This window comes from Pyrus communis, chromosome 3 (assembly GCF_963583255.1).
Source record: "Pyrus communis chromosome 3, drPyrComm1.1, whole genome shotgun sequence".
Lineage (NCBI taxonomy): Eukaryota > Viridiplantae > Streptophyta > Magnoliopsida > Rosales > Rosaceae > Pyrus > Pyrus communis.
In genome coordinates this window covers 26927961-26939010 of record NC_084805.1, presented here as the reverse complement: position 1 = coordinate 26939010, position 11050 = coordinate 26927961, and the positions used below count along the sequence as shown (strand labels likewise).

The 11050-nt window shown below is 34.8% G+C and overlaps 2 protein-coding genes across 7 annotated transcripts; both read right to left on the bottom strand.

Annotated features, from left to right (window-relative positions):
- Nucleotides 1-412: 412 nt before the first annotated feature.
- Nucleotides 413-4251, bottom strand: LOC137729521 (uncharacterized protein YNL011C). Of its 5 annotated transcripts, none has more exons than XM_068468492.1 (13): nt 3922-4251; nt 3712-3844; nt 3315-3411; nt 3165-3208; nt 2817-2973; nt 2581-2652; nt 2280-2363; nt 1805-1906; nt 1646-1693; nt 1318-1443; nt 1143-1235; nt 813-1030; nt 413-689 (listed from the first exon to the last, which is right to left on the bottom strand). In XM_068468492.1, the coding sequence occupies exons 1-12, from the start codon at nt 4235-4237 to the stop codon at nt 971-973; spliced, it is 1332 nt and encodes a 443-aa protein (XP_068324593.1). In that variant the 5' UTR covers nt 4238-4251; the 3' UTR covers nt 413-689; nt 813-970. The 5 variants fall into 5 exon arrangements, with proteins under 5 accessions (XP_068324593.1, XP_068324591.1, XP_068324592.1 ...); XM_068468490.1 differs by having other exon boundaries at nt 813-1025; XM_068468491.1 differs by having other exon boundaries at nt 813-1010.
- A 608-nt stretch (nt 4252-4859) lies between these two features.
- Nucleotides 4860-7121, bottom strand: LOC137730113 (uncharacterized). 2 transcript variants are annotated; one of them, XM_068469177.1, is made up of 5 exons: nt 6727-7121; nt 5964-6516; nt 5723-5866; nt 5326-5471; nt 4860-5214 (listed from the first exon to the last, which is right to left on the bottom strand). In XM_068469177.1, the coding sequence occupies exons 1-5, from the start codon at nt 6817-6819 to the stop codon at nt 5017-5019; spliced, it is 1134 nt and encodes a 377-aa protein (XP_068325278.1). In that variant the 5' UTR covers nt 6820-7121; the 3' UTR covers nt 4860-5016. The 2 variants fall into 2 exon arrangements, with proteins under 2 accessions (XP_068325278.1, XP_068325279.1); XM_068469178.1 differs by having other exon boundaries at nt 5326-5468.
- Between the last annotated feature and the right edge of the window lie 3929 nt (nt 7122-11050).

Here is an 11050-nt window from a genome sequence, read left to right as displayed (position 1 = left end):
ATTTCAAATAATCACTTAAAATCTTGATTAAATACCCCTAGATTCATTAAAAGAATTAAAATCCCTCAAATTTCCAATTAAATACACTCCCTAATTATATTTGACAATTGACATGCCCCGATCCCGATGTCCGAAAATGAAAATGAAAATGGTTATTAAACATTGTGTCCATTAAAAAGCTGAAGAAACTGGTTATTATGCATTATTTGTTCGAAGAGTTGTATGGTTCAAATTTCGTATTTGCCTGGAAACCTTGTCTTTTTGCTTCTTTTGATACAGAGGCACAGGCGAACCCGTTGGGGATGTATCCTCACGAGTCTACAACACTCTTCATGTGGTTAGGATATTACGGAAACTCTATATCCCTGGTTGTAGGTAAGAATAGACAAATACTACAAGATGATTTGCTCCAACACAATTCGAGATGACTAATTTCGCATTAAACTACACCGACATTTGCGTACAAGAACCGTATATACACAAATCATTCAATACATAATCAAGTGTCCCAAGCATACCGAAAATTTTCAGTTCATGAATAATCTAAGTCAATTATGTACATCAGAAAACATCTTGTGAGAGGGGTCATTGTATCTGATTCTCTCTCCCTTCTTATAACACTACCAACTTCCCTCATATATCCTTGCAACGAGGATCGCCTAACAGTCGGAGTAAGTGCGAAAGTGTTCCTGAAATCAACAAGGTCAAATTTTTAACGAGTAACGTAATTGCAGCAAGATATTGGGAAACATGAAGTACTACTTGATACGGAGATATGCTGTCAAAAGATTGATTTGCTATTGAAAATGTACCTCATGAAAAATGAAACTAGTGACCAGAAATCAATAGCCACGTGAAAATTACTATGCTTGCTCCATTGAGCGCAGTCATTGGACTACTGCAAGATTTGTACTCCCGTATCTGCCTATCACACCAGCAAGGGCTTGTATTAACGACTTTGGGTCGAAGACTACACCAGCTTTTGGATCACGTATGGAATCGACAACAATCTGCGAAAGGTCACTCTAGTCTGAACTTTGATATTCAGGTAACGAAACAAACATCCATACGGCCAACAAGCAGTCTAAAAACGTAAAATTTTAAATTCATGAAACTAACAGAAAAAGCATTTGGATACATACCACATTAAAGATTCCTTGGGCAGCCAAGCGTTGAACATCTATAGGAACCTCACCACCTTTGGGAACTAATAGAGTATTGATGTATTGATTAGGCTGCATGGAAATATAAACTTGTAATAAATTACATGTTCCCTGTATAAATAAATGACGATCTCATAGTCATGCACTAACTTACAAGGTTTTCAAGACTCTTATGAGGATTTCCATATGTTCGATTTAGGGCATCTGTAATAGCGGTTACAAAGCAAGAAGCTGAAAAACCACTTGTCTCTCGATCACGGGTACCATTTAACAAAAGCACCTTTTAACAGAACAAACTGAATCAACTCAACATGTAACTTGACATGGAGAATAAATAATCTGTTCCTTAATGTCTATCTATAAGGCTAATCTGGAGTATTATCATAAAACTTTGCAACAATGAGGAAAAACCAACATGACAACTTGTTCAATTGGCACTTGTATCATGTAACATGTAACTCGAAAGTGTGATGAATACGAACCTTGGGGCAGGACTTTGACGATATAATCTCCCCAATGCCAATCAACACCTAAAGAATGAAGCAGAATAAATGAAAATTATGAATATACAGGTTTCTCACATCTGGAAAACTATAAACAAATAAATAAACGCCGCATATTTAAGATGGTAGTAATGTTACCAGTGATGGGCAAATAGAAGTAAACAGGGATCCCATGGCATAAACTACGCAGTCCACATTACGCAACTGATCCAGGACAGCTGGGTTTGCAGCAGGGAAGACCTAGTCAATGAGAAAACCGTTGTTCTGGTTTTAGGAACTGCAGAAGCATATACACAACGGACATGTGCATTTCATTGCATATGCAAGCATTTTAATCTTTAGAGAGGGACCAGTATTCTTTTTCATAACATGAGAAAACTTTTTCATGACATGAGAAAATTACAGTGTTTTAGGGTAGTGCTGAAATATTTTTTACGAATGTTAAGTAAATGCAATATTAGATAAAATAATGATTTAACAAAAGACTCCAGTATTGGGTCCTCATTGAAGTACAACAATAAAAACCAAAAGGAAAATATTAGGGCATCTCATTACATGAAACAGAAAAAAATGAAGGAAAGAAAAAAGGAAACGATAGAAACATATCATTCACCTCATGCAGCAAGTTTTGGCCCTCACTTGACATGTAGAATACCTGCTTTATTCTCGAAGGAAGTGCTGGAAATGAAGAGCTTCCCTGTCCACAGTAAGCCATCATTTTTAATAAATGAGAAGTTATGTAATATAATTCTGCCACTAAAGGAAAATGCAAATCTCAAGACCACCACGTGCTTTTCTTACAAGGAATGGAACATTCTAAAAGATTCCATGTCATGTGTTCTCAGGAAAAAGTTGAACTATCAGAACACCAACAGACTGAAACTTTACAGATCATGAATACCATATCAGCATACCTTATTGACAGGTTCTGTATGTCCCTTGGTTGGATGAGAAATTTCGTTCTGGCCTCGTATTATAGTTCCATCCTAGGCATAAACAGCGCAAAAAGGAATGCAGCATGATTAAGTATCGGCAGAATCTTGCAAATTATACAACCACGGTTCCACAGTAAGCCAATACCATATTAAAAATCATATGCATACATATGTCAATATGTCAAGGCACATGAATTGTATGTCAACAATCATACCCATAATTCACATCCTAATGTAAGCCTGTCATTGGTAGAAATCACGGGGAGGACAAGACTTTCTGAAGGGATATCTGACACACGAGAAAACAAAAAAATTGCAGCATCTAAGGACTGAAAAAATGTACGTGCTCCTGCAAAGAAGAAATTCCCAATGCTGCAAAACAAAAATTAAGAAATAAGTTAAGTAATCACAAAAGGAAATCCAATTACGACAGGTATTTGATTGTAGTACACCTTTAGAAACATTTCTTAGTTAAACGGAAGGGATTACTGAATTCCAATTAAGCACCAGAAAGCAACAAAACAGAAATACACCAAGTCATAGCTATTGAAAAGACTTCACACCTGCCATTACTGAAGCAAAATGATTCATCTGATCGCCGGAGAATCTGAATTAGAAAAGGCAATTGAAGAAGTTCAGATGAGTTCAGTACAAGTTTGAAATCAAAATACATATAAACAACATATTTTAGGCACTCTCGCCCAATGACTCACTTGATTCTGAAAATAAGCCAGAAAAGCACGAATGGTTTCCCTGTATGGTTTCGATACTCCCGTCCATAGAGAATGTTCTCCTTCCACAATATCATACCTGTCAAATTCTCAACTCAGCAGACTGTTACTCAATAGTCAATACCCCACCACAGTAACACCTACCAAGTAAATAAGTATAATTTAGGATAAATCAACAACCTATCACCTAGAAATGACCAACAAACACGAAAGTACAAACTACAAACCCCCATTTCTCAAAGAGATGATTTTTTTTTTTTTTTTTTTTTATCGTTTTTCGTCGTTGATTAAATCCAAAGATCGAAAATTTGCAATGCCTGACATAATTTCTACGAATAAACATAATCAGTAAATTAACTAGAATGATAGCAAACATTACCATTCGGATTTGGCCTGCCGCGAATCGAGCGGCAACCGGTGGCCAAGCAATCTGCGAACGGCCACCGCCTCGGAAGTGCTCTTATCAGCCAATCTCAAGCATCTCGAACGTATATCTCCGACAGCGGGACCGCCTAACACACAACCACAACAAATAAGAAAGCGATCCCCAAATACAAAAACACTAATCGAAAATGAAGGCCGGAATTACCGAGGACGCGAACAATCTCGGCCGTGCTTCCGCCGTCGTCGGAAACAGGAAGGACGTGGGCGACGCGAGTGGTGAAACTCTTGAGCTCCTCAACGACGCCGTTGAAGGCAGTCCCGCCTGAGAAGACGAGCAAGGAGGGCGGGGGAGGGCTAGGGCTGGGGATGGCGGGGGAGGAGGAGCAGCGGAGGTGGTTAGGGTTTTGGGAGCGGAGGGTAGACATGGTGGAATGAGATCTGAGAGGGAATTGGGGGAGAGTGGGAGTGACAACACCGACAAGAACCGGAGAGTGAGAGGGACCCAACCAACCGTCCGCCATATTCCCGCGTCTTTCCTACCACCCCTTTTATTTTTTCCTTTTTGGAATGCAATCTCCCAAACAATCTTCTTTTTTTTTTTCAAGTCCCAAAAATAAATAACAAATATATATTTTTTAAATTCAAACAAATATATATTAGGGTCACTTCAACAATTTTCAATTTTTTGTTCCCATTACTATCTAGAGTATTAAAACGTTACAATTCAAGTCACTATTATGTCTGATGTACGGATCTCTGTTACCTACTTGTGTAACAAGTACAAGATTCATTTCTAGAAGGCAATCAAACCACACCCTAACCTAACATATGTTTAGCCGTCCAATTTTGATCTGACGCAATGCTCAAATCTCAAAGTACGCTAACTTCAAAAATAAAATAAGAATTTAGCGAATTAAAGACGTTGGGTAAGCTTATAAAAGGACGACCCCAAGCCAACAAGACTCTTCACTTTGTGAGAGTCAGAGGAAGAACATCTATCGTACACAGTTTTATTCTCACTTTGCAAAGAAATTGTTTCCACGAAAAATTTTGGTTAACTTGTATCAAGCAAAAAGTTGTGAAGTTATACATTTGTGTGTCTTTTCATGCTTAAATAAAGAACTTTAGCAACAAAAGAGAATATTGAACTCAATCCGCAGCAAAAATAAATTTCATCGTCACAAAAATGGAAGCATATTTTTCACAGCCTTTTAGGAACCTCAGTGTTTTCAACTCCACAACAAATAGGAAGCAGAATGGTGGTTCTCTTAAACTTGCATATCAAGAATGGTACTCTAATCTAAACAATCTCCCACTCAGACTCAGAAAATTCGTAATCCGGTGAACTAGATTTCTCAACAACCGCGATTGTTGTGAAGCTTTTCCCCTTCTTTTGATCAAATCCTGCGTCAAGATCTCCGGACCAATCTGCAGGCTGCTTATGGTTGCGCGTCTTCAATAATCTCATTCTCGAAGCAAATGCGTCCTTCAGTTTCTTCTGAGAACCAAAAAGAAAGAAATCAAAATGTCTGTTGTGTCAATGTGAGTAGAGAGCTTAAATTAATATGTTTCATCAGTTCCAAGTTTTATCAAAAGGAGTTTGTTGTACCTTGTAAGACCTGCATTTTGCGTCTTGACAAGAAATGGATTGAATTCCGCTACCATCTACTAAAATGCAACTTTTATCAAGCTTTAGCGTATTCAATGATTGTGAAGTCTGTAAGACTGACTTGGTAACGTCATTATCCAGCTCTTCTGAAAGGGAGCCATGAGGTCCTTATGAAGTAATAGTTGATAACATATACTTTCTTACCACTGCTAAAACATTTTATTGACGTAAAATCAAATAAACTGCCGATATGCATCAAAAGAAAACGGGTCCTCTATTAAAGGATGATATGCACGCACGCAAAAACAAAAACATTTAGACAAGTACTATAACATCTTAGAACTCAAGGCGATAGAACTGCAACATAGGAAAGAAAATCGATGAAATTATTAATTACCACTTTCTGGAAAAGGCATGGTAGACCCTGATTCAACAAAACTGTCACACACTGGCAAAGGCACGGCAGATTTTGATTCATCAAAACTTTTGTGCAGCTCAATCCCACCAGGAGGAGAAACTGTCACATCCGTGGTCAAGCAGGCTGCACAATTGTCCGAGGAAACACAAAAATTAGTAGAAAAACAACGCATAAGGAAGAAGCATACAAATATTTGGATACTAGATGCAGCTATACTTACAACTGGATATTTCTAGGGCATCGGTGGCAGGACAAGATCCAATGCCCGCAGGGCTTCTTTTACCAGCTTCTACAGAGTTAACAGCATTGGAAAATTGTATGTCATCTGAAATATTAGAAGGCATGTCAGCATGGTTACCACTTCTATCCTCTGTTTCCACAAGAGAGTTACACCCTCCTGCATCATCCGAGGCTGGGATTAATATATTGCCTCCACCATCCAATTCAATTTCTTGGCTTGATATTTCTAGGGCATCAGTTTCTTCCAACGATAAACCACAGGAAACGTTCTTTACAAATTCCACAGAGCTTAAGTGGACTCTGTACGCGTCATCTAATGACCTTTTATCGCAGTCTTCATCAGTGCCTGCCGGTGATTTTACACAGGCTGCATCATTAGCGTTTTGTGAAAGAGATGAATCGGAAGCTGCCCCTTCCTCTATATCCACTGAAGATTGACCGAGTGCATCTCCTATAGGTTCTGACAGGGAGAGAAGGTTTTCAAAATTCTCATTAAATGTCTCCAACTGGCTTATAGCAGGTTCAATTACTTCCTGTCAAACAAAGGAATTTTCCATAAAAGTAAGGCGAGCAGGCGTGAGAGTAGAGATGATAAAGCTGAGCGTGAGAATGCAAGCAACAAAATAAAAAAAGGCTTATCAACATTGACAAAAAACAATTTGGAAAATGTAGATGCTGAGCAGAAACTTGTGGCATAAGGCAAAACTAGAACTAGATGCTTGGACATAAACAAAAAGCAATACCTGCTGCATTATTTCCTCCGCCTCCCGGCACAAATCTTCAAACTTATGGTATAAGTTCCCAAACCATGATATGCCTTTACAACTCGTATCCATTAAGACCACAATAATGTATAAATTTTAGATGCAATTGAAGGTATAACTTCTCAACCTCCTTAGTAGAACAACTTAATATAGCCTGCAGTCATATAGACATGGATGGATGAGTACAAAATCATGTTTTCTTGATCAAGGGAACGCTAGGGCAACGCATACTACCCAAAGTAAATGACACCGATAACTTTGAACAAGTAACACTAAAGTACCCTCAGACGTTATATCAATTTCAGGTCAAACCCTATATAAATATCATAAGGTTTCATACCAAAGGCAACTGGGTTGCGTCCGAATTTACTCAAACTGCGAGAAACGCAGCGTAAAATCATCACTTGTTGATGCTAATTTGACAATGGTTTCAGATATATATTAATGCCAAATTGTATAACCTAAATTGCTAAACGGAGGGAACAGACAGGGAAAATTTGACTAAAAATAAATTATTACGCTGCATGCTGTATGGGAGCCTAGAAATTTCTACAGAAAAATCTTAATGATAGGCTTTCAAATTATTAGACACCTTAAATTGAAAATTGCCATCTCCAAATCATTAAAGCTAAAGTTCAAAACATACATAATATATACACCCACGTATATATTTTAAAATTATGCAATTTTTTTCTTCTTCGAATTCTCAGCGACCAAAGACACGATAAGAAGAACAGCATGAAACCCCAAGAATCGCAGGCAAGAAAAACTGAGATAACCAACACTCCAAAAAACTCTGTAATTTACCAAAAGCTACACGAAAAGTAACCTACTTTCATTGATCAACAAGCAAAACGCCTCAGAAGTTCGAACCTTTGATAAAAAAACAAGCATAATAAAAAACGGAGGAGGCAGATAAAAAGTAAAAACCCATGAATTTGATCACTTACAACTTACAAGCTCCAAGAATGGACGAACCCAGAAGCTGAACCATGAGAAACCGAATATTCAGTGCATACCCAGTGGAAATTAGGCTCAGTAAAGTGCGACAAGGAGGTCCACTGCCTGCTTAAAGAGTTAAAAAAAGAGAGTTAAAAAATAAAAAACAAAACATATAAGATTGGTGGAAGCATAAACTGACTGGGTTTCGTACTTGTTTCTGAAAAAGGTTTCCTTTCCTAACATGAATACGTCTCCAAAACTTTTTTTCTTTTTTCTTTTTTTTGGGGAACTTTGGGCCTAGTTGAGTTTAGTTGGGTGTGCATACAATGGGCCAAGGTAGGGTAATTTTCGACGTCGTATAATCGAAACTGTTTAATTTTCGGATGTGGTATAATTGAAAATTTTATAGATTGTTTAATTTCTTAATCTTTATTTGAAAATCATACTACAAAAATTCGTTTAATATTCATATCGTGTTATCGAGTGTAATGTGATTTTGTCATGTGTAGGATTTAGTGTCAATATGTCCGACCCAAACAAAAGAAAAATATATCAATTATTAAAATGTGATACTTCTTTTAATTTTTTTTTTATTTTTTATTTAGCATAAGACACTTCTTTTAATTTTAAATACTCAACTTTTTTTTTTAGCTTTCAACATGATTATATTTATACTAGTTAAAAATTGTGACCTAATCTAAACGGGATGTTATTTTTGGACTAGCCAAAAACTCCACTTAAATAAAATGGGCAAATTTGATTTTTTTTTTTTTATCGATATTCATTTAGAAATAAATAAATAATTTTTTGACAAAAAAAAGTGCAAAGCATCTCTCTAGTATTTTAAATAATGATTGGTTTATTAAAGAAAATAAATAAACAAAACGAAACGGAAAAAAAAAAAAAGTCTTTCCTAGCATTTTGCACATCTTTGATGACAAAAATCAAAGAACACACCAGCACAACCATCATAAATTGGTTCATTAACTGAAGACGAATTTCAAGTCTATATTTCACATGGTATGTTCTAAGTTTAATTTTTAGCACGTGTGAATCACATAATAATAATTAGGAAAACGCTGAAATGTTTCAATGAGTCTTCTCAATGTTCTAAAAGTTGCTTATTATGACTACAGTCATTAGTTGATTTTTTTTTTTTTTTTTTGTAAAAAAACACACACACACACAATCACAGAAAGGTCAAATCATTGCCAAACCCATAACACCCCAAACCAACAGAAAATAATATAGTTCATCACTTATTTGCCAACCCTAAAACAAACAAACAGGTTGACAAAAAAAAAAAAAAAAAAACAAACAAACAAACAAACAGAAAAATAATTATAAGTGATATTTAATCAAGTAGCATCTTGGGTAAGTTGAATCTGGGCGAAGAACCAAACAACATACGAAATAATTATTTTTTGATGCCACAGATTATGTAATTAATTATTAAAAAATGATTACGACTTTTGTTTTGTGTGACAAAGTTGTGACGTGGAAAGTGAGGACCATTTTGGTTGGCAAAGTGTGACAATGCAAGACTTGGATATGCTCAAGTCTTTCCAATAAATTATTGACGTTTTCTCAAGCAAAGTTTTGTTTTTGCTTTTCTGTTGTTTTATTTTCCGGTGGGAATCTCAAGTATGTCAAATGGAAGTTGTTGAAGGCAAATCATTGACCCTAAGTTCTATACATTATTGTCTTTCTGGGGTCACCTATTTGGACTTTAAACGTTTTGAGCTTCAAAATTGTATTAATCCGAGATAGAAATTAGGGTTCATTTGTAAGTATTTTTAAAAACGATCTTTTGATATAGACATCTTAATTTTGAAATCAAACATCTATAATTTTTAGTGATTTGATTAAATTTTTTTTTGTCATAATTTTGGTGCTTTATGCACATTATATCGTAACAAATTTCCTATAATCTAGCATTTTGATTACACTCTTCTCTGTTAGAGATAATTGTAAAAAAAAAAAAAAAAAAAAAAAAAAAAAAAAAAAAAAAAAAAAAGAGGTTAGATTCAATTTATTTCCACAATAATGCTACAATTTAGCAATAATTATCTACAATTTAAGATATTTTATTTCCAAAATAGTTTAAAATATTTTTAAACCCCACAAAATCAAACGTATCGAAATAAGTTTTTCTTTTAGTACGTTAAGAATAATATAAACGTACTAATACACAATGTGTACAAAATAAAACGTACCAAAATAAAAATAATGTACCAATATTAACAATATATATCAAATCAAACGTACCAAAATTGCAAATAAACGTACCAATTAATGATTTTTGTAAATTCAAGCATACCCGCAGATAATATATACGTATTGTATTGTACTTAATAATAACTCGTCAACAACTATATTTAAAAAAACAGCAAAAAAAAAAAAAAAATTTATACGTAAATTCAAACGTACCCGCAGATAATATATACGTATTGTATTGTACCTAATAATAACTCATCAACAACTATACTTAAAAAAACAACAAAAAAAAAATTGAAAAAATTACACGGAACTTTTATGGTGATCACCAACTATTTGATAGGAAAAAACCATTTGGAAAAAGAAATAATATTAAACGTTTGCATAACCAAAAATAAATAAAAAAATAACTGTGATCGAAAAAACATATCTGAAATGAGAGAAAATATAGTTTAATTACTAATATCTCCACTAAATAAGGAAAAATGCATCGTGCAGATAAAATGATAAATTCAAAAATTATTTTAATTTTAAAAAATATAATAATGACATGTAATTTAGCTTGAGGGGGCTATTGATCAAAGCACTTTAATCAAATTTTAAAAAGGCTTAGATGTTTAATCTAAATGATATAGAAAAACTGCAGGGGATTCTAATTTTCTCTATGATTGAAAAATGCTTTTAAAAAAATTTATTTTTTGGGTTCCAAAAAATACTTGAAGTACTTCCTGCAAGAAGCACCAACATTTCAATTGCTTTTCCAATATTCACTTGCATTTTTGCTAAAGATTGGTATAAAAAAAAAACATTTTCACCAAAAATAATTTTAGCCATTTTAAAAGTACTTTCAGACGAGCCCTTATATAAGAGCTAATTAATTTATTTTTCTTGTAGCATAAAGTGAAATTTAGGTGTTGGGGGTAGGTTAAATTTTCATTTTGTGCAATATTAGACTTAATTTTCCGTAACATGTTTATTCTAACACAAAAAATTTCGTGTTCTAAAACTTGGTGTGTGCTAGAGCTCTGAGCAACTACGAGCTGGGTCCTCCCTTGAGTTCACCCACTTATTGGGAAGTGTCTGATGATCAATGAGTTTAGTTATTAGTTATACTAGCTTCTCCTCTCGCTTTAACGCTCATGTA